Below are 24,689 nucleotides of genomic sequence, written 5' to 3'. Positions count from 1 at the left end.
ATAGATGGACCTAAACGTTTAAAATTTGGCATCTGATACAAGTAAGAAATAAATCATGATCGACTAAATGCTCTATTTGTACACTTCCCAGAAGAATTTCTGTAAGTAATGGACAGTATAGGGCTGAATGTGTCTCCCAGAAAAGTAATTATGTACAGCAATGAAAAAATAAAAAGGCAGTTTCAGTTTTCGGTATTCAGTTGGTGGTTTTATTGCTGCTTCTTACCGCTCAAAGATTGCTGCACAAGTAAGGTTGGCGGATTTAAAAAGTATGTAAAAGCATCATATAATGTACTAAGGCGAAATGGAATTCATGGTAATATGGCTGCCCTTTATCCATTGAGTGAAAGCTATTAGCCATTTTACAGGGAACTGGTAAAGGGTTGCCATCTTCGATAAATAGATTATGAGTTTGGGAGAAAAGCATCTTGTAATTCATTTAAAATTCAGAATGCAAATTGTAATTCAATGACTAATATAGTTCTTTGTTAAACTCGCTTCAACACTATTCAATATTCGTACATTTCGGTACCAAAATTTATATCATTTTGTACTTTTTGTCCAAATGGAACTTGAGGTCTGAAATTTGGCATGTAGGTACAACTAAGAAACATATGATGGGTGACTAAATATTCTATTAAACATTCGTGCATTTTGGTACCATTTGGTTCTTTCTGTTCAGATGGAGCTAGAGGTCTGATATTTGGCAAATTCAAATTTGCCCATGAACATTCCATTAAGGAACTGGAGCAAACTTCTCACAAATCAATGAGTGCTGTCCGATTCTATTTTAAGCTCAATGATAAGAGACCTCCTATTTATCGCCGAGTCCGAATGGCGTCCCGCAGAGCGACACCTCTTTGGGGAGAAGTTTTTACATGGCAAAGTACCTCACAAATGTCGCCAGCATTAGGAGGGGATAGCCACCGCTGAAAAATTTTCTAATGTACCTGCCAGGATTGGAACCCAGGCGTTCAGCGTCATAGGCGGACATGCTAACCCCTGCACTACGGTGGCCTTCAACTGAATTGATGGCCAAATGATCTTTTCACCATTCACACATTTTGGTAGCAAAATTATCACCATTTGGTACTTTCTTCATAGATGTAGCTAGATGTTTGTTTGAAATTTGGCATGTAGATACATCTAAGAAATACATAATTGGTGACTAAATGATATATAATTTGTATTTTTATTACGCCTTTTGGATGCCAGATGTCGTTAGTAAAAAAGGCACCTTCTTTCAGTTATATTTTAGTTACAAGTAGTGTTTAGCAGGTGTCGTTGGTCAAAACGGGCCCAAGTTTTTTTTAGAGATTTTCCCAAAATTGGATATTTAAAGTTGTAAATTTGTTCCAGTGAGCCCTTGAATAAATATATTTATCGATTAAATTAATCAGCACCTGCTCAGTGTTAGTATATGAATCCGGCTCGCGACCCCTGCGCTTTTATTAACTTACTTACTTTACTGTGCTTTAATTGGCTATGACAGAACACAGCCACTAGCCGAACGTAGAATAGCGTTCCAAGAGTCTCGATCTTCTGCGCTCATTTTATGATCTCTGACAGCAAGCTTCGAGGTGTCTCCCACCTCTTGATCTTTCCAACGGGCTTTCGGTCGTCCCGGTTTGCGGCGGTACACGCGTTTGCCTTCAAAAGACTTCTTTGCTGGAGCTTCTTCGCCCATTCTGACAACATGACCTAGCCAAAGCAGCCGTTGTATTTTGATACGTGTAATTATACTATCGTCGACATATAGCTCGTGGTTCATACGACGCCTATATTCTCCATTAACCCAAACTGGTCATATATTTTACGAAGAATCTTTCTCTCAAACACTCCAAGCACTACCTCGTCTGCTTTTACAAGTACCCATGCCTCAGAATTATATAACAACATATGTATTTAGTATCAGTGTCTTGTATAGTGTTATCTTCGTCTGTTGAGAGGTGGTCTCGTTTCTAAACTGCCTACTTAATCCAAAGTAGCATCAGTTGGCCATCATTAGTCTTCACTTTATTTCAAAATTGTTGTCACTCGTTTCGGTTACGGCTGTGTATCAACTCTCAAAACGCCTTGTACAACCGATCAGATAGAGAAAATGGAGAATGTTGGGAACACAACTTTAAGATGGTCAGCAACTTTATCTACCTCGGGATAAAGTTGCTGACCATCTTAAAGTTGTGTTTCCCAACATTCTCCATTTTCTCCATCTGATCGGTTGTACAGGGCGTTTTGAGAGTTGCTACCATGCATTTTGTCTTATCTCCATTTACTGTTATCCCCATTTTCACTGACTCTCTTTCGATTCTTTCAACTACTTCCGGTAACCGAACCTAAAATGTCGATGTCATCGCCACATGCGAGTAGCATGTGTTCTCTTGTGATTAGTGTGCCATATCTATTCATTCCATTCTATTCTATTGTGAGTTATCCTGTCATGTTAAAACTTCTCACCAAATTTTGGTGTCGTCGCTATGCGCCACACCATTTGGACTCATCATAAAATAGGAGGCTTCTAATCATTGAGCTTAAACTATAATAGGACTGCACTCATTTAAGTGAAAGAAGTAACCCCTGTTCCTTAATGGAATGTTCATGGGAACTTCAACAGTTAGATGTATGCGTGTATTCTGCCGGTATCTTGGCCCATTTCCCATACTGGCATATTTTGTAAAAAAGAGGACGAAATTATGCGCGGAACATTTTCCGGCCATTCTTGGAAATGTTTACGTGCTCTCGGCTCCAAATCACCATTTACTTTGAAGCCAGACTCGATGAATACCAATGGAGAGCAGCCAAAGCTGGTCACAACAGCCTTTACTTTAGATGGAAAATTACTTCGGGTGGTCGTTCGTAGGCTCAAATTCTCGTGCGTTCTCTCGGTTAATTAAGCACGATCTTTTTGGAAGTTGTTCGGAATTTCACCACGTTCGTGCAAGCACAGCAACGCCTTTGCTCTTTCGAGATTAACTTGTTTGCTTTGGTGCAAGATTGTTAGCCTTTTGGAACTAAGTTTCTATTGTATCTTACATGGCATGCTGGCACGCATATAGGATTTTATTTAGCTTTTATAAAGGCAATGATTTTTATACCCTACACCACTACTGTGGTATAGGGTGTTATAAGTTAGTGAATTTGTTTGTAACACCCAGAGGAAAGAGAGGTAGACCCGATGTTTCAAATTTCATCAAAATAGGATGAAAAATTGTCCTTTCATGAGCTCAATACTCTATATTGGGAGATCGGTCACTATGGTAGCTATATCCAAATATGGTCCGATCTGGACAATGTTCGGCACAAAGCTTTGAAAAGGTCTATCAAAACGCACTGTTTCAAATTTCATCAAAATCGGATGAAAAAATTCTCCTTTATGGGCGCAATACTCTGCATCGGGAGATCGGTCTATATGGCAGCTATATCCAAATATGGTCCGATCTGGACGATATTCAACAAAAGGATTAGGAGGGGTACCACAACTGTGCCGCTGTGCCAAATTTCATCGAAATGGGGTGAAAAATGCCCCTTTTATTGGCTCATTACTCTATATCGGCAGATCGGTCTATATGGCAGCTAAATTCAAATATGGTCTGATCTGGACCACATTTGACAGGAATGGGTAGGGGTCTACCAGAACTCATTGTGCCAAATTTCATCGAAATGGGATGAAAAATGGTAAATTTGTTGCCTCAAAACTGAAAGTCTGGAGATCGGTCTATATCGGGGCTATATATAACTAAAATCCGATTTTATGAGATCAGAAGATCAGGTTTATATTCAAAGAATACGAAATCATCTAAAATTGTTTGCAAAATGTTTTTATACCCAAGATATCTGCAAAATTATAAATACCCAGCTTTTGGGTATGAATGGGTTAATATCACGGTATTTACCAAATTTGCCGGCTTAATACCTTTTGGGTATATACCCATCGCCCATATCTATACATTTTCAAACCTACAAAGTATTTATATATTCGTTATATTCATTGACGATCTAGCCATGTCCTTCCGTCTGTCTGTCGAAATCACTGTACAGCCTAGGGCGTTTGAATTTGAAAAGGGCGATCTCCTGCAGAAAGGTCTTGAACCGATAAATGTGCATTTAATATCCATTTTCTCCGTAGAGGTGAGTTGTATGGACCCCTCAACATGCGAGTACGGAAAAGATTCGATGATATTTATATATATCTGCCATATTGGCCTATTTCCGATTGAAGACATTATACACACAAAAGTCGTATTTCTTACCCAGAATGTACGAAATTTGGAACAGATTACGTACCATTTAAAGCCAATACCAAAACTTGCACACTTTTTCCTCTAAAATTTGAAACAGCGAGACCATTGTAAGTATTAGGACTCCGACATCCATGGTTTTATTCTACACCCTTAACGTATACACAGAAACGGCAGGAAGTGAAGTAATTTTGATTATTCCTGGTGACTTTTTTCAGAGATTAATTTGGATAAACCTACCAAAAATTAAGGTAAGCCTACCAACTCACCAAGAGAATAAAAACCCACCAATTTTGGTAGGAACCTACCAAAAACGGCAACACTGATTCCGAGTTGGCATCGAATGGTTACTTTTTATTCCCGTATGTAAAAAATAAAATGAGAGGTTAACGTTTTTCGACTCGTGAAGAAGCTGTTGATGCGTTCAGAATGCATATTTTAGATATACCTCAATCGGAGTGGCAAAAGTGATTCAACAATTGGTTGAAACTGATGCAAAAGTGTATAGATCTGGGGAATAGTTTGAAAAACAATAAAACGATTTTCGATAATTAATATTTGTTTTTGTTCTCTTCTCCCGAAATATAAAAGGCAAGCAACAAACTGCAGGTCGCAATTTTCATCCGATTGTCTTCAAAATAGTCTTTGTTAACTGATTCTTATGAAATTTCAGATTTAGATATAGCTCTCATATATCGCCCGAGTTTCACTCCTAGAGCCACAGCAAGTGCATTTATTGACCAATCTTCTCAAAAATTGTGTAAAAAGCTTTTCTTGACGACTACCACAATATCTAAGATATTTGCTAAAAATCGGTTCAGATTTGGATATAGCTCTTGTATATATGTTCGTCCGATTTTGATTTAACTTTTAACCGATTCTCCCGAAATTTAGCATTTAAATCTTCTGATTTAAATATTACTTGTGAATTTCATAGAAATCGGTTCAGATTTAGATATAGCTCCTATATATATGTATTGCCCGATTTTCACTTTTAAAGCCTTTGCAAGCGTATTTATCACCCGATCTTCTCAAAATCTTGCAATACGCTTTCATCTGCGACAACCACAAAACGCGTGGGATAAGATCGTAATCGGTTCAGATTTTGGTACTGCTCCCATATATATTTTCGTCCGATTTCCACTAATTTTGCGATAATGGAGTCATTTGTTAACCGATTCACACGAAATTTGGCACATCGATTCAGATGTAGAGATAGCTCCCATATATATTTTCGTTTGAATTTTAGTAATACTGCAATAATTTGGTATTTTCTTAACACCGAGGAAAGAAGCCGTAAGGCAATGTGGGCTTTTTACTCCTGCAGGAGGATGTTCGGTGGGAAGTGGGGGGTGACTCCCAAGATGATTTATTGGATGTATACGGCCATCGTGAGACCAGTACTGGCCTAAAGAGCACTGATATGGTGGGACGCCGTAGGGAAGAGGACTCGTGCGAAGTAGTTCGAGAAGGTCCAGAGACTGGCCTGCGTCGGGATCACAGGGGCGCTGAGATCCGCACCGCAGGTAGGCCTGGAGGTGATGCTACATACGCAGCCCATTGGGGCCTATATTTGGAACTGCCTCGTTCTAAGGCTAAGGGAGCTCGGCATGTGGAAGAAGGATGGTTGCGGTCACAGTTTCACTATTCTGGGTGTTATGGATACGGAGGGTAGACTGAGTAAGATCTCCGACTGCCTGGCACCAGTGCCGACTGAAGTGACGGCATTCGTGATTTGTTTTCGCTTTCGTTTCGTTTTTCGTTGAGGAGGATGAGACCTCGATCTACACAGATGGCTTCAAGATGGAGTCAGGAACTGGATTGGGGGTCTACTCTGGTGTACTCAATATCAGTGTGTCTCTGAGACTGCCGGACGAGTGTACGGTCTTTCAGGCAGTGGTCTGTGCCATTGCAGTAGCCGCAAGAGATATTCTGGCAAGGGGCCTACCGCCCTCGAAACTCTGATGTGAAGCTGACATGGGCTCCTAGGCATGAGGGGATTCCGGGGAATGAGAGGGCGGACGAGTGCGCCAGGAGGGGTTCGTCTGTGCTGGGCGGACCAGTCATCGATCTTGCCTACGTTCCATTTGTCGAGCTGCTGAACACAGTAGAGGGTAAGGCCTGTGCGGCGAGGTGGGACACGGTGGATGGTTGCCGGACTGCGAAGGCGCTATGGCCATCGACCGGAGGAGGACGAGGGAATTGCTGGCATTCGATAAGAGGTCGATTAGTACTTTGACAGGGGTCATAACCGGACACTGTGCCATAGACCGAATGGCGGTGCGCATGGGGATACCGCACAATGACTTCTGTAGGAGTTGCCTCGATGAGGATGAGAAGGAGACTATTGAGCACTTGCTGTGTTCCTGTCCGGGTCTGCAGAGACGTAGGCTTTCCTTTCTGGGGAGACGTTTCTTCTGTGATCTGGGTGAACTTGCAAAGGTACCTCTGGTACCTCTCCTGAGGTTTGTTGAGGCAACAGGATGGTTCCGACTTGTGGGTGCCACCAGCTCCAACGCAGGTCGATCCGTGCTTCCGTAGCGAAGGGCGGTTCTTCACCTCCCGCTCGGGTTTTCTCCACTTCTCCTGCCTTTTTCTTTTTATTTGTGTATAACTTCTAGTACGTGGTCTCACATTTTTTTTTCTCTAGGGTACCACAATGGAGGCCACCGTAGCGCAGAGGTTAGCATGTCCGCCTATGACGCTGAACGCCGGGGTTCGAATCCTTGCGATACCATCAGAAAATTTTTTTCAGCGGTGGTTTTCCCCTCCTAATGCTGGCAAAATTTGGAAGGTACTATGCCATGTAAAACTTCTCTCCAAAGAGGTGTCGCACTGCGTCACGCCGTTCGGACTTGGCTATAAAAAGGAGGCCCCTTATCATTGAGCTCAAAATTTGAATCGGACTGCTCTCATTGATATGCGAGAAGTTTGCCCCTGTTCCTTAGTGGAATGTTCATGGGCAAAATTTGCATTTACCACAATGGGCCAAACTGGCCTCCAAGTGAACTCATCTTTGGTGGGCGACCCATTCAACTGATCCTCCCAAATTTTTGCACAAGGGTTTCTCTTATGGCCTTTTTTGATCACTGGAAAATTTCATCAAAATTTATATCTCCAATGTAAATGTATCTCCGGATTTTCACTTTCTGAGCTTTGGCTGACGCATTAATCAAGCATCTTCTCAAAAATTTTGCACGATTTTGTCTATGACAGATTTTGGTTGAATATCTACACTTAAATTTTATATAAATTTTGGTTTCCAGCATTTAGCCTGCATATCCAATGTGGTGTAGGGTATCAAAAAGTCGGCATCACCCGACTTTAGGCCGTCCTTACCTGTTTTAAATAAAAACTACTGAAAAGTTTTTTTCTGTCAGTGTATTCTTATATTATATTAAAGTTTAGAAAAGGCTAGTCTTAATACTTAAATCAATTACACTAAGATTAGTAATTATTCTTAAAAACTATTGTATAAAGTATAAAAGTTTATATAAAGTTAATAAATTATTAACTTATTGCTTTACTAAAAATGGTTATTGATTTTTAGTAAAACTTTTACTAAAAATCAATAAAAAATATTGCATGGTATAGAAATATTTCGTAATGTTTCTTACAATTCTAAAATGTAATTCTTCGATTTTCTTAATGTTTTTTTCCATATTTTTACAAAAAGCTACAGAGAATGTTATGTTTTATTAGTTATAAAATTTGAAAAGTTACATAAAACTTAAATATAGAATGGGTTACGTAATTTAAGGCAATATTCTTGAATACCAGGCTTTCCAGAGATTTCCTGCTCAAACGAGATTTTGAAACTATTCTTTCAGCTATTTTAAGATAAGCGTTTTAAATGAAAATTTGGTAAACAAAAATCTTCAATCTCTCAATACACTTTGCATTGTTGACTTATCGATAAATGCAACGATCCAAGTTAAATTTAAACTGAAATATGAGAAAAAGACCATTAAAATAATGGAACTATTAACTTTTAGAAATTTTAGCGGAAATAGTAGATATCCAGTGTAAAGTTCTACAAGATAGTGATCGGTAACATTCGATGATGATTACACTGAATTTGACTTAGAGATGAAATATAAAACTTGCTGTAACATATTATAATATAGACATCGATGACTATGGATTGCAAGTTTTTAGTACGTTATCATGAATAATACAATAGTTGTGTTATTTAAGCATCAAACATTGATTGCTTTCATATGAATATCGATATATATCCTGTGTACTAATGTACTGTTCTATTTTGACGTTTAATGTATTAAATGCACTTCGATAAAAGGTTATCGAAATATTTCGAATTTGTTGCTGTGTTTCATTGTTGTAACATACAGTGAAAATTACGATTTATGGTTTATTATTATCTTATATCGCATGATATCGATAACCAATCAGTACAACTTGCCACAGGAATTCTTTTCAGTACATATGATATAAACTGATAGAATTGAAGGAAAACACGGTGAAAATGGATTATGGAATACAGTTGTACAGAATTAATAAAACTGACTATCGATAATCTGGAAATTTATCGAATGGCTTAACTTGGAATATAAGGAGGATAGTGCATCATGCGATTACAGATAATAATAACCGAAAAATCATAACCGAGAGTGCATCATGTGCGTTTACAAATAATAACAATTGATAAATCATAACCGATAGTACATCATGCGACAACATATAATGATAACATATAAATCATCATTTGAATTGTGTAGTACTAAAATAAAACACAGCAAATATTGTTTCGACAACCTATTGGTCTCGAATTGAAGTTGTGGCTCCATTGCCAGTACAAAGCTGGTGCTATAGGTCCTTGTCGCATGATATCTATAACTATTCCGTATAACATAATCGCACATGGAAATCAAGTGCAAATTCGATATATTCAATCATCTGACTTGCACACGATAGAGTTAAAATCAAGCATGAGCTATATAGATAGTAATCGATATCATGCGATAACAGCCAACAATACGTGCTTGGCATTGTAATAAAGCCAAAAAAAAATAATTTTTCTCATTCTTCAGTTTAGAAAGAACAATAGCTGTTGGCATATCTTTTCGTTATCGAACAGAACAGCGCGAGGTTAAACAAAACTATAGATAAATTGTTATTGTATTAATTTGAAATTTCGATTAAGTTCTCTACAAGCTATATGATTAGTTTAGGTAGTAAAATCTTTAAAATTATTGTAATCGTTTGCTAGATGGTGATGATGGGGTTTTGTGTAATAAATCTTAAAAAAGGTAGACATTTCTTAGAATTATCAACTTAATGGCTAAAAAATCACAGTCTATGAAAGGTTTGAGCCATTTGCTCCATCAGAAAAGTCCAATTTGCGCCAAATTATCATGTAATATCATCTGGTGCACATCATTGAACACCTTGCGTATGCAACAGGTATCGGTGGCCACTGTGAAATGGTAGTAACATTCACGTTTCGTCTGATGGTTGATGAGATTACGAGATGGTCGTTTGACAGGCTCCTCAGTGATATCAATAAGTTTTTGTTTTATAAACTTCTTGGTCCAATCACATTCATCGAAACAACTTTCCGCCTGTGGACTGTTGCAGAACTCCTCAAATTCTGGGAAATAATCGACAATGTGTTTGCCTGAGGCAATTTTACGCTCCATAATATCCTGTTTATTAAGGAATACAATAAAACCAGCAGCGGCCAAGAAACGATTTTGCCAAACGCTACGGAAAAGATTTAAAGCCTCCTGCAGCCGATTCTGGGATGCATCTTCTAGTAGTGACTGATCGAAATCACTGCATGAGATGAGGAAGAGTACCGCATGTATGCCATCGAAAACTTGTATCCATTTGTTGCGCTGATTACGTTGACCGCCTACATCCCACATATGGAAAACTTGTTCACCGCCACCCAAATAGTCTGGTATGGGCACACGGAAGGAGATGTTATGAATGCCGGTTGTAACTTTACGACTGTGTAGAATATCCTCGGTGGTAGGTATATAGTTATCCTGGGAGATGCGTTCAAAATTATCCAGAAAACTGCAAGAAGAGAAAAAAAGAAGAGCGAAAATGGTTAGTTACAATATAAAATAAAAACCATGTAAGATATATATTGTATTATTTTGGATTTTAGAACAAAATGCTAATTTGCCCATGAACATTCTATTAAGGAACGGGGGCAAACTTCTCAGATATCAATGAGTGCTGCCCGGTTCAAGTTTTAAGCTCAAAGATAAGGAACCTTTTTATATAGCCGAGTCCGAAAGGCGTGCCGCAGTGCGACACCTCTTCCATGCAGTGCGACACCTCTTCCATGGATTCGCACTCTGGCTATTGGGGTCATGGGCGGGCATGTTAACCTCTGTGCTACAATCACATTCTATATTTTAGAACTATACAGTCCAAATCAGGGATGCCAACTTAATGCTTTTCGCACCAGATTTGGTGCTTTTTAGGTTACCAAAAACATATATAAAAAGGTAGTTCCACCCCTGATTTAAACCTCGGCGTTCTGATGGTTCCACCAATCAACAGCTGGACGAAAATATCAATAGAATAACATACAATGGCGACGCCCCATTAGTTTTTGTCAATTCGTTCACTCGTTGTGATTTTCTTGGGTTTTTTTTTAATTATTCCAAAAAAAAATCCTAATTCTAAGCTACAATAGCAAATTTTTTCCTTAAGTTATGGATCAAGTTGAAAAATTAAAAAAAACGTAGTTAGATTTTTACACTTTTTTACATAATATTTTACACTTTTTAAATTTTTATTACGCTTTTTAACAGTGAGTTAGTTGTATTAAGACTCCTAATATCTGTCGCGAAAATGGTCCAGATCGGGCTAAATTTAGACATAGCCGCCATAGAGACCAATCTTCAGCTGTACGGCCTAAAGACCATAAAAGGCGCATTTATTATCCGATTTTGCTGAAATTTAAAACAGTGAGTTGCTTTAAGACTCCCGACAACCACGTATTGTCCAGATCGAACCATATTTAGATATAGATGTCATATAGATCGATCATCCGAATTGAGGCTTAATCACATGAGCGGCGCGCTTATTATCCGATTTCGCTGAAGCTGAAAGTAACTGTTACTTATATAGAGCTTCTCGGCACCTGAACCAAACATGATTAAGATCGGACTATATTTGGGTTTAATATGGATATAGAAGTGTTATAATAAATATATCCATGGTGGTGGGTATCAAAAGCTTGCCACGGCCGAACTTAATACGTTTTTATTTGTTATCTGTGCACTATGTCCGTACCTTGGTCAAAATCGACTCCCACATATATCTTGTTAGTTCTCTACCATCCCATTTATCAACCGTTCTTCCCAAAATGTTGCCCAACATTTCTTTTGGGATTTGATAGAAATTGGCTCTGATTTCGATCTAGTTTCCATTTTTTTCAACCGACCCTTTAAAATTTGGCACAATTGGTTCTTTTATGACTGACTGTTGACATGTTAAGGTTTAGATAAATATATAGCCCCATATATATGCATCGCCCTATTTTCATTTAAGAAGTCTTAGTTATAAGAAATGTTGAAAAGATTTGCTGGAAATTTGGTACGGATTGCTTTATTACCCATCTGTAAACATTTGTCATCGGTAAAGAATTAGACGTAGGGTCCATATTGTGCTATTGCCCAATTTTCACTTCTAGGGTAGGTGTAGGTATTCCTTAATGGAATGTTCATGGGCATATTTGCATTTTCGTAGGTTATTGTAAAGTAGGCACCGCCCGACTTTTGCCTTTCCTAACTTGTTTTTATGTTTCATTTAATGCTACAAAATTTTTCAATACTTACTATTTTGTACTATCCGAAAGAGGAAATTCATTTGAACGTTCATAGCATGTTCTTATACCGAAATCATTCCACAATGTGATGACATGATCGCAATATTCCTAAAAGAATAAGAACAAAAGAGAAATGTTAGTACTACAACTCTTAAAGATTTGTACAATCTGTGATAATAAAAGATTTGCCTTCTTTACGCACAACATAAATGCAACAAAAATCACCCAATAAAGGAGAATTCTATTTAGTACGTGTCCAATTGTTATTATTATTATTAATATAACAGAACTTCAGCATTTTAATCTTATCTCTATTAGATTGCTACATAAATGGGTATCAAGACGATTAATATATACTTTTTTGATTTATATACGAGTATTGTGTATATTAAATTGTAACCTTAGAGGGATTTTCCAGAAATAATATAGTGTTTGCTATTAATATATGACAATCTTTATCACAGTGAAGAAATAGTGTAGCGGATTGTTTTTATGTTCTGGTTGTAATGATTTGCAATTGTGAAAAGATGGGTATTGTTAGTCGCATTTGATGTATACAATAATCCACGTCAATGGAAAACTGTTAAACTTCAAATATTTTTAAACTTTAAGCTATGGTTTTAAAACTGTAGGATGATTGCAACGAACAGACAGCCGCATGAAAATAGCTTTATTGTCTAAGATTTTCATAACAGCCAAGTGAATATATTGCCGTATTCATGTATCCATCTATCCATTGTTATCTGGTTTCAGTTTTAAAATCAATGCTTACGATTTCTAGCTTTATTGTAGTAAATATAGTTTAAATATGCCCTCTTTAGAATATTTGTATGACAAATCACATTAATTGAAGTTCAAAACTAAATGTTCATATCGAACTCTCTGAATGTGAACATATTGTAAATATAACTATTAAACTGTAATGAAGAACAATACAACAGTTCAAATTACAATATTGCTATTAAATCTGTTGTATCCAATTCTTAAACATATTCGAACTAAAATTATTCTTCTTAAAACAAAAATACACTTTGAAGGAGTACTATCAGATCAAACATTCTGATTTTAAAATATATTGTAAATATTACTTTTAAACTGTAATGAAGAATAATACAAGAGTTCAAACTTCTGTATTCAATTTCAAAACATTGTCGTACAGCAAATGAAAGCTTTTACAATAGTTTCTAGCTTTATAGTAGTTAATATAGTTTAAGTATCGCCTCATTAGAACATTTCTAAACCAAATCCTATTAATTGAAGTTTAAAACTAAATGGTCAAATCAAACACTGTGAATGTGAATAAATTGTATATATTACTATTAAACTGTAATGAAGAACAACACAACAGTTCAAACTATTATATTGCTATTAAATCTTGTGTATCCAATACTAAAACATTGTCGAACAAAAATTTTTCTTCTTAAAACACAAATACACTTTGACTTTGAATCTAAATCCCATTATTTTAAGTTTAAAGGAACACTATCAGATCAAATATTCTGATTATTGTAAATATTACTTCCAAGCTGTAATGAAGAACAATGCAACAGTTCAAACTTCTGTATTAAATTTCAAAACATTGTCGAACAGCATATGAAAGCGTATTGTTTCTAGCTTTATAGAGTTAAGATAATTTAAGTGTCACTTCAATAGAATATTTATAAACCAAATCTCATTAATTGAAGTTAAAAACTAGATATTCAGATCGAACACTTTGAATTTGAATATATAGTAAATATAACTATTAAACTGTAATGATGAACAATACAACAGTTCAAATTACAATATTGCTATTAAATCTGTTGTATCCAATTCGAAAACATATTCGAACGAAAATTATTCTTCTTAAAACCAAAATACTCTTTGACTTTTAAACTAAATCCGATCATTTTAACTTTGAAGGAACACTATCAGATCAAACATTCTGATTTTAAATATATTGTAAATATAATTTTCAAGCTGTAATGAAGAACAATATAAGAGTTGAAACTTCTGTATTCAATTTCAAAACATTGTCGTACAGCAAATGAAAGCTTTAAGCATCGCCTTATTAGAATGTTTATAAACCAAATCCCATTAATTGAAGTTAAAAAGTAAATAATCAGATTGGACATTCTCAACCCTAAAATTCCTCTAAACAGATATATTCGAATTTCATGTCAATATGGAACTCAAACGAAAAGTATTAGGCAGAAGATTACAAATATGGCATAAAATATTAGGTCCAAGTAATTGGAGGTCGCAAACTCCCAAATAGGGATATTAGCCGACCATGGATGTCCCATATAGCCAAATGAAAGGTATTAGGGAGTAGATTACGAATATGACATTAAAATTTGTATTGGGATACACCCTAAAGCATCCCCTAAACTGAACTTCATTTCCGTTGAGGATAAAGAACGATATCTATCTTTGATATCCATTTTCAGTGCAAAGTGCCGGTGGCCGCCCCAGCCCCAAAACACCCTCCAATCGGTTCACATTTACCGGGCATGGCGATATGGGGCTCAAATTAAAGGGATTTGGAAGTGAAGTACGAATTTGATATCCATAATTGAGTCGAAATGTCTGAGTTGCCATCCCTCCCCTAATGAGAACATTAGCCATGGACAAAATTTGCATTAATAAATAAATAAATAACTTTTAAACTGTAATGAAGAACAGTGCAACAGATCAATCTACTATATCGCAATTAAATATGTTGCATTCAATGCTAAAACATTGTTGAACAGCAACAGTTCCTTTTTTTTTCTTAAAATAAAAATACAACTTGGTTTTTGAACTAAATCCCATTACTTTAAGTTTAAAGGAACACATTCAGATCAAACATTCTTAATAAATACATTGTAAAGCAAAAGTTTAATTTTTCTACTTAAAATAAGAATATATCTTGACCTTGTGTACATAACCGTGACAATGTAAGCATAATATTTGCAGAAATTACTTATTTTCTGATTACATGAAAATACAGGTTAATGGTCGAAAGATAATTTAGCTGTAGCTGTAACTTCACTACCAAATGGAAGATGGTTCAATGAACCTGCTGCCACAACTCAACACTACCACTAAGCAAAAAGCCACTTTCAGAAATGAGGGTCACTGGGGGAACTTTGTAATTATCGTCAGCATGGGACTTTGTGTTTATTTTGTGGGATTTAGTTATTTTCCATTGTTATCTGTTGTTAAATGGGTTTATTGATAATTTATTTAGTTTAGAATTTTTTTCCATAGAGCAAGATAAGTGTTACTATCAACGAACAACTTTTAAGAAGAAATGCAATTTTATAAGATTTTGTAAGCTTTTTTAATTAAAATTGCCAATTCGAAGGGAATGGACAATGCTTCTAATGAAGATGCTTTTGGCAGTGAGAGAGATAATAACGGGAAATTATTGAATTAGGTAGTTCACTGCAAAGAGATATAATATATACAAAAATAGGTATAATTTGTGTGTTATTTCAAATTAAATGCAGAATCAACATTATAATTGCTTGGCTTGCGAATCTGTTTGGCTGGTGATATCACGAGTTCTGTGGAACTCTCCTTGTCATCAGTTAAATGGATTAACACGACTTCGACTGATTACAAGAATGTTTGACGACTTCCACTAATATTGCAAATTCTGTGGAACTTCAGCATATAAAGTAGTTATTAATCGATTTGGCGAACTCCAGTGATAGCACTGTTTCTGTGAAATTTCCAAAAGTAGCAATATCGATTCCGGCTGATAACGTAGTTCCATATAAATCACATTATCTGTTGAAGTCACCAAAAGGATTAGCAGGGATTTCGGGAAACTGTTTGCCGATTTTAAACTAAAAATGTTCAACCTTTGAAGGAAACAGTTTCAAAATGTTGAAGATCAAAACGAGAGTTAGGCAACTTCTTGGAAGTTATTGTATATTTTATACTATGTTAGGAGTTGATTTTTTGTTAATAGTCAAAAAGAATTTTTGCCAAAAATTTGCCTATGTCAATTGGAATCATTCAAAAAATTTTAATTTGTAGAAAATGTTCTGAAAAACATTAAAACTAAAACACAAGATGTAATACAGGGTTTTAAAGCATTTTTGACATTAAGAACTACAATCATCAGTTTACAATCTGAAAACAGCAGAAAATGTTTCGTATTGAAGCAAAAATTACAGCAGCTCCATATTTAGCAACACATCGAATTATTAATTTCCGACCGTGAAAATAAGACCGACGTGAAAATATAAGACTACGTAGCCAAGTCAGTCCGTTCGCTATAGTCTTTAACGAACGAAGGTATTAAGCTAAAACTTTGCGCACATTCTTTTTTGTCCATTGGCAGGTTTTGTTCGAAAATGGGCTATAACGGACTGTATCTTGATATAGGCCCCAAATAGACCGATCTGTGCCAAAATGTGCCAAATATGCTCCAGATCGGTCTGTATCTTAATATAGGCCCCATAACGGCCGATCTCCCGATTTAAGGTCCTAGGCTCATTAGAGCCACATTTAGCACAATGACTTCTGTGTCGACATCTGTGATGAAAGTTGTTCATATCAGTCTATATCTTAATATTGCCCCCATATAAACGGATCTCCCGATTGAAGGTCTCCTGCTCATAAAAGCTGTATTTATTCCCGATTGGGCTAAAGTTTAGACATTTGTGCTCAATATGGGTCAAATCGGTATTTATCTTAATATAGCCCCCATACAGACCTACCTTCCGATTTAAGGTCCTAGGCACATTAAGTCACATTTATTGCCCGATTTCCCTGATATATAACACAGTAAGCTGTGTTCATCCTTCCGATATCCGTGTCAAGTACGGTTTAGATTAGACTATATTTGGGTATAGCCTCCATATAGACCGATCTCCCGATTGAAGGTCTTTCACCCAAAAAATGGCGTATTTATACCCCGATTTTGCTGAAATTAAGTAGAGCGAGCTATGTTAAATCTCTATACATCATCCCCGAATATGGTGCAGATCAGATCGTTTTGGATATAGCTGCCATATATAGCGATCTCCCGATTTATGGGAACCCATATAAGACTCTTTTATTACCAGATTTTGCTGAAATTTTAAACAGTGAGTTGTGGCGAGTTTGGTCCATATCGAACCATACTTCTGTATATCTACTATAGGTTCAGAATCGTGAATTTTTAACCGTACTTTAACGAAATCTTTTGGGTAACCAAAGTTCGCCGAATTTAATACTTTTTTTACTTTTTACCGATTTGGCTACAATTCTAAATGCTGGTTTCTGGGGAATTTTTAAATTTAGCGTAAAAAAAGCTTTTTCAGTGCACACAAAAAAAAGATAACTCAAAGTTAAAGATTTTTTCCTTTAAAGAAGTAATGATTACCAAAGAAGCTTGTCATCAAAATAAAGACGCTATCTTTAAACCTAAGTCATTATATTCTAACGGATACAGCTTTCCGTAACTGATTCATCATTTAACTTCACACATGACTCTCAATTTGAAAAATACTATACTAAAACTATGCACCTTTACTTACGAAGAATTAAAAATTAGGACACTACAACGTGAAATGCTTTTCCGCGTCTTTAACTATGGTACAAAGTTATCCCTATCCAAAAGAAAATTTCCTAAAATTCAACGATATTTGGAACTTCATTTAAAATTTTTTGTTTTTAGAGATCAGAAGCATGTTTAAGCATCTATTGAACTTCTATTTAGGATATTATTTATTTAATATCAAGTAAAAAATATTTCACCAAAGGAAATATTTTCTTAGAAAGTTGTAAAAATCGACATCTTTAAATTGAGTTTATAATCTTTGGCTTAAAGTTACATTTAGAACAATATTTGTTCGTTGTGTGGAGAGCTCTTTTGGTGTCTTTGAATTCACAATGTTTTTAAAATTTTTGAAAGTTAGGACACATCTTTTTCTTCTTAAATGATTTGTCATCATTTGTCCCTAATAAAATCAGGCATATTGAAATTTCCTTTGAAAATTCCTTAGAGTTAGTAAAACTTTCTTCAGTGTAGAGAGATCATTGAACATGTTTTAATTTAGTTAAAAAGTTCCTTAATACTGGGATAATCTCTTTTTCGAAGTGTGCAAGGGCTTACTAAATTTTGTTAAAAAATCCTTAAAGTTATGCTAAGTTTTATTTCTTCGTAAATGAGTTGCCATTTGAAGGTTCAAAATCTTTTGCGGGTTTAAAAAAGGAAATTTTTCCTTAAAAAATTAGCCATCTTTACATTTAATTTAAGAATTTCCTAAATTTGGGGAAAAAATTGTGTGGAAAACTCATTTAGGTATCTTTAAATTCATTTAAAAAATTCCTTGAAGTTAGGACAATTTTGTTTTTCTTTGTTAACTGAGCTATCCAAAAAGTTTACAGCTTTGAAATTCCTTAATATCAAGTAAAGAAAATTCAAAAGAGGATTTTTTTCCTTTAAAAAATTAAGCATCTTTAAATCTAGTTTAAAAATTCATTACAGTTACTAAGACTTTCTTCTTTACACACAAAATTTTGCAGGTTAAAAATTCCCTAACATCAAGTAAAAAATTTTGCACAAAAGGAAATTTATCCTTAAAAAAATTACGTTAAGTTTAAGAATTTCCTAAATTTGAGCTCATGTGGGTATCTTTGAATTTAGTTTAAAAATTTATTGAAGTAACTCTTGTTAAATGAGTTATCCGAAAAGATTTTTAATTTCCTTAATATCAAGTAAACAAGATTTTCAGAAGGGAATTGTTTCCTTAAAAATTTAGGCAACTTTAAATCTAATTTAAAAATTCGTTAATGTTACTAAGAGTTTTTTTCTTCTTTACTGAGTTATACACAAAATTTTGCAGGTTTAAAATTACTTAATATCAAGAAAAAAAACTTTCGCAAAAGTAAATTTTCCCTTCAAAAATTAAGGCATCTTTAAATTTTGTTTAAAAATTTCATAAATTTGGGACTTATTTTTTCAGTGTGGAGAGCTCATTTGGGGATTATTAAATTTTGCTTAAAAACTCCTAGAGGTAAGAACAATTTGTGTTTCTTATAAACTGAGTTATCCAAAAAGGTTTGCTGCGTTGAAATTCCTTAATATCAAGTAAAATTTTGGGACTTATTTTTTCAGTGTGGAGAGCTCATTTGGGGATTATTAAATTTTGCTTAAAAACTCCTAGAGGTAAGAACAATTTGTGTTTCTTATAAACTGAGTTATCCAAAAAGGTTTGCTGCGTTGAAATTCCTTAATATCAAGTAAAATTTTTTTCCCAAAAATGCTAGGCATTTTTAAATCTAGTTTGAATATTCATAATAATACTTAATATCAAGAAACAAACCGGTCGAAAAAGGAAATTTTTATTTTAAAATTTTGTCATCTTTGAATTTAGTTTAAAATTTTTTTATAGTTAGGACAAAATTGTTATTCGGTCTTTGGGCATCTTAAATTTAGTTAAACGAAAACTTAAAGCTAAAGTAAAAACTTTTTCTCTTAACTGTTTTGTTTAAAAGTTTGCATGTTGAGACCTGACATATTAATCTTGGAGACCACCGAAGCGCAGAGGTTAGCCCGCCTTTGACACTAATCGCCTGGATTCGAGTTCGGTCGAGAACATCTAAAAAATGTTCATAGTGGTGGCGACATTTGTGAGGAACTGTACCTTTTGGTATGGCAGCCATGTAAAAACTTCGCCACAAAGAGGTATCGCACTGCGGCCCGCCTTTTGGACTCGGCTATAAAAAGTAGGCCCCTTATCTTTGAGTTTACACTTGAATCGGATAGCATTCATGGATATGTGAGAAGTTTGACACTGTTCCTTAATGGAATGTTCATGGGCAAGTTTGCATTTGCAAAATGGTTATTCAGTCTTTGGACATCTTAAAATTAAGTTAAAAGATTACTTAAAGCTGGTACAAACTTTTTTTTCTCATTAACTGTTTTGTCGAAAATTTTGCATTGTAGCGGCTGAAATATTTAGTTTTGTTATTTTTAAACTAAACTTCAATATCAACCCATTTAAAATACTGTCCAACACATAATTTCATTATCAACTAGGCGCCTAGAATCCTACGTCACCCAGAACAGACCACCAATGATCATCACCTCATTGGTTATGGCTATGGTCAAATATCAATTTGCGATAATTGAAATTTGACAGGCATCTCAAATTTTCATTTTTCGACCTGTCAAGATAATAAGCCGCCTCAATTGGGGAGTGATGAAAAACAAAGATTTAAATTTTGTGCGTCTAAAATTGTTTTTGGCAATGACGCAAATGTTATACTTACTCAGGTCTGCTATGATTGTTTAAAATTGAATTTATTTGTTTGCCAAAACTTTTGTTCATTGATATTTAAGTAGATGGTTTTTTGGTAATTGTATTTTTAGTCTCTCATTGATACAGTTTTTCTTTTTGAAAAATCTACGCCAAGAAAAGGTAAAGAGAATAAAAGTAAACACGTGGAAAAAAACCAAACAATGTATGGAAAACACTTGTGGTGGTGGTGTTAAATTCAATATTTATCTTGTCCTCGTTTGTTAGAAGAGGCGGTTTTGCGTTTGGCTTCATATGGGTTTGTTTGCTTGAAAATTCTGTGTTGAATTTATGGTGACGTTGGTAGTTGAAGTTAATCTCTTGTTGGAGAGCTCTAACAAAGTATTATAATCTTTGGTCCTCTCTAAAAGGCTGTGCTATTTTGTGTTATCAATAACTTTCCACTTAAAATGACACTTCTCTATATTCGATAGAAATATCATAATGACATCTGATACAATAGTCTGTAGTATTAAGCAATCAGAGTTGGCATAAGCTAAAACTTTTGTTGAACATAAGTTTCGAAAAACACAGCTTAGCATAAGAATGTTCAGCATGCCTCATTTCAGGCAAAATGAATTTGTATTGCTACCTCTAGAGGCTCAAGAAATCAGGTAAGCAGATCGTTTTATTTGAGATTAATATCAGGTTGTTGACCGATTTGAACCAAGTTTAACATGATTGCATGATTTCATTCAAAACGGATAAGAATTGCACCCTCTAAATTTCGAAAAATTCAAAACGGAACAAACGGCTGGTATAGTTTGTCGATTGAATTGCCTTTAAAGAAGTACTCGCCCTGAGATTAATTACGCTTACCTCATTCATATATTCGGGTGCTGCCCATCCCATCGAGAGTATATAGGAGGCACTTCGCTGACTTGTACAACATTTGTACTCCAAACCCAGTATGGACATATATTGTACTAGTTGATATATAGACTCATGAATATTTTGATATATTTCAGGTATTTCATCGCGTCGTTCACTGCAAAGAAAAAAATGTAAAACAAAAAAACGTGACTTTGGGTATAATATATTCAAAATTAGGCAGAAATTTATCAATACTCAAGAAAATGCGAATTTTCAATTGTCATTGAGTTGTTAGACAACGAGAATATAATATGTATTCCAGATATGCCCACTTTAAAGCTATCTTAACTGTCGTAATAAGTTGTAGTTATATGTATTGGGTAGTAGTAGTTTAGTAGTAGTAATAGTTTATTCATTCTTAAAATTTTCTTTACAAATATCTATTATTAAAACTTTTAACTTATTATAAGAATACCATATAGACTATGTGACAATAACTAAAAGTTGTCTGTCACAACCAATTATCAATTGAGTTTCTTCTGCAAAGTTCTTTACATTAAACAAAAAAAAGTATATTTTCTTAAATATTTATGAAATATGAATTATATCATGAATTAAACATTTTCTGTAATTTAATGCAGTACAAACATAATTGTACAATTTTTCCCAGTTATTATCTTCTTCACCATTTAATAAACTAATTAGCTCTCCTTCTTCTAATTGACTCTTTCCTAAATATCTAATCCTTAATTTTCTCATAATTGGGCATATTGCAATGAAATGTTGAATAGTTTCATTTTGCTCTGTGTTACATAAGGTACACTGTGTACTAACCGCTCGGTTAAAAGAGTTGCCATTTAATGGCAGTATATCTGCTATGGTTCTCATCATAATGGAAATTTTATCCAGATTATAGAAATCTTTCATGTAATCTACGCCAAAATTTTAATTTAAAAATCTGTAGTAACGGGTTTCGCTTGTTAGGGCTTGATCAATTAATTCCAAATAATTTCGTAATTTGAGTTCTTGCATCAATGCCTTAGTTTTTATATTCCATTCTTCTGCAGTTCTTATAATATTATCAGTTGAGATATTTGCTTCGCTCAACCTGCTTACTAACACTTCTACCCAGAAAATTTTTCTATTCCATACCTTCAACGCTAGTTTATGCGGCAGTCTTTCGATTCCATATTGATACAGCGCCTTGGAAATTTAATTTATATACATTTGTAGCGTGTAGAAGTGTTTGTCAACTGTATCGGTTTCCAACGACAATATGTAGTTCGGTATAAAATCAGGAAGTTTAAGAGCCCTTTTAAGAAAATACCTTTGAAGCTTGTCCACCTCTTCAAACCAGGAGTAGCCTCATATTTGAGTAGCATACGACTGCGTAGATCTGCATACACTCTAAAAAATTCTCCACTTTGACAAAAGGGTAACCTGTGGTCGGTTTATCAGTGCGTTCCACGTTGAATTAATGCAGTTTTTGGATAATCTATTCCTTTTTCTCAACATGTTTTGTGAATGACATCGTGAATGTTAGTATAATTCCCAAGCAACAATATTCATTTACTATTTCAATGTTCTGATATCGATATGACCATTTATTGTCTGCAGGACCTCCGTTTCTGAACACCATTATCTTTGATTTTTCCAGACTTACCATAAGATTCCATTGTATACAATAGTCATTAAGCTTAAATATCATATTTTGCAATATCGATATAACGATATAGTTATATCATCTGCATATAATAACACTCAAATATTGAGGTCCTCCAACATTATATTGGGTTTACATATCTTAAGTACTTACTCATCTGTGTAGCCATTGATGTGTAATATTCTCATTTGTTTGAAAATTGTAGTTTTGCCCGATTCTGCAGTGCCTAGTAGTAGAATTTTGACATCTTCTCGAAAGTTTTTATGCATTTCACTACATTTGCGTTCGATCTCCTGTGATGTTCTTTGCTTATCACTTTGTGGGGGTTTGGAGGACCGCAAACAATGCAGCATTCTAAAAATAAAAAAAATAAAAAAAATATTATTATAGCACATTAAGTAGTTCGACCCTGTAGTGTCACTGCAAACATTAAAAGTTCAATGACAAAGTTGCTGGAAATATAGTGAAAGGTTTAACAATTACATCATTACAGGACCTCTTTAAGTTTGCCCCTTTGGAAAGTCCTCCTACCAGTCCTGTCATCCTGTCTGTTCTTCTAATCAACGAAAGTTCAAAGTATTGTGAGTTATATATGTGCTCTTCCTTGAAACAAGTGTTCTCAGACTTTTATAGGTCCTTGCCTCATACCTAGCTTTCATCCATTCCGTTGCAAGGTATCCTTATGAGATACTTCCCAGCCCAAGGGGTAAACTTGGGGATTGAAAATGGGCCATATCGGTTAAGATTTGGATATAGCTCCCATATAAACCGATCTTCGGATTTGACTTCTTGAATCCTTACAAGCCGCAATTTTTGTCCGATGTGGCTTAAATTTTGCACATGATATGATCTGTTATGACTTTTGCAAACTGTGCCAAGTATGGTCCAAATCGGTCTATAACCTGACATCGTAGTACAGAGGTTCGCATGCTCGCCTATGACGCTGAGTACCTGGGTTCGACTCCTGGCGAGAACATCAGAAAAAATGTTCAGTCTTGGTTATTCCATGCAGGTGGCATTTGTGAGTAACTATGCCATGTTAAAACTTCTCCCGTTCGGACTCGGCTATAAAAAGAAGATTCTTGATGGAATGTTCAAGAGCAAATTTGAACCGTTGGAAAACACATTCGACTACTGTAAGAAATAGTTCAGAATTGGTTAGAATTCGATAAGACAAGTCGAAAAGAACATCGGAATTCTATAAAGTTTTATGCCAGAATTCAGTCAGAAATTGATACGACGAGTCAGAAAAAACATTCGGGCAGGCCGAATCTTTGGAACCCTACGCCATGGATTCTGCTAAAATATGGGAGCTATATCTAGTTATAGACCGATTTGAACCGTACTTGGCACAGTTATTGGGAGTCATAATAGAATACCATGTACAAAATGTCAGCCAAATTGAACGAAAATTGTGGCTTCCAGGGGCTCAAATCGGGAGAACGGTTTATATGGGAGCAATATAAGGTTATAGACCGAATTGGACCACACTTGGCGCAGTTGTTGAGAGTCATAACAGAACACATTCGAATACTGCAAGAAATTGTTCAGAATTGGTTAGAATTCGATAAGACAAATAGAAAAAAAGATCCGAATTCTACAAAGTTTTATTCCAGAATTCGGTCAGAAATTGATACTGATACGACGAGTCGGAAAAACATTCAAATTCTTAAGGAATTCTAATATAATTCCGATCAGAAATCAACAAGACAAGTCGGAAAACCCATCCTGAACATCCAGAATTCGTTGAGAAGTCTTAACAACTCGAACTTCCCTTCCGAATTTCCTATAATTTTGGTTTAGAATTCTGTCAGCATCATCGGTAGAAACATCAGATTTCCCTACGACATTTCGTTCTGAAATCGTGTCAACCACTCCATATATTTTTCGTTAAGAATTCTTAT

At 35.2% G+C, this 24,689-nt stretch overlaps 1 protein-coding gene across 1 annotated transcript in view; it reads right to left on the bottom strand.

The window, feature by feature from the left end:
* Positions 1 to 8,569: 8,569 nt before the first annotated feature.
* The window catches only part of LOC106091821 (guanine nucleotide-binding protein G(f) subunit alpha), a 34,108-nt gene continuing 17,988 nt past the window's right edge, over positions 8,570 to 24,689 (bottom strand). The window contains exons 2-5 of the mRNA XM_013258496.2: positions 22,939 to 23,139; positions 21,129 to 21,297; positions 12,059 to 12,156; positions 8,570 to 10,280 (exon numbers count right to left, since the gene is read on the bottom strand). Coding sequence (XP_013113950.1) covers positions 9,584 to 10,280; positions 12,059 to 12,156; positions 21,129 to 21,297; positions 22,939 to 23,139 — 1,165 coding nt within the window. The 3' untranslated portion in view covers positions 8,570 to 9,583. The remainder of the gene's footprint in view (positions 10,281 to 12,058; positions 12,157 to 21,128; positions 21,298 to 22,938; positions 23,140 to 24,689) is intronic.

This window comes from Stomoxys calcitrans, chromosome 1, assembly GCF_963082655.1.
Source record: "Stomoxys calcitrans chromosome 1, idStoCalc2.1, whole genome shotgun sequence".
Lineage (NCBI taxonomy): Eukaryota > Metazoa > Arthropoda > Insecta > Diptera > Muscidae > Stomoxys > Stomoxys calcitrans.
This window is presented reverse-complemented; position numbering and strand designations above follow the sequence as displayed.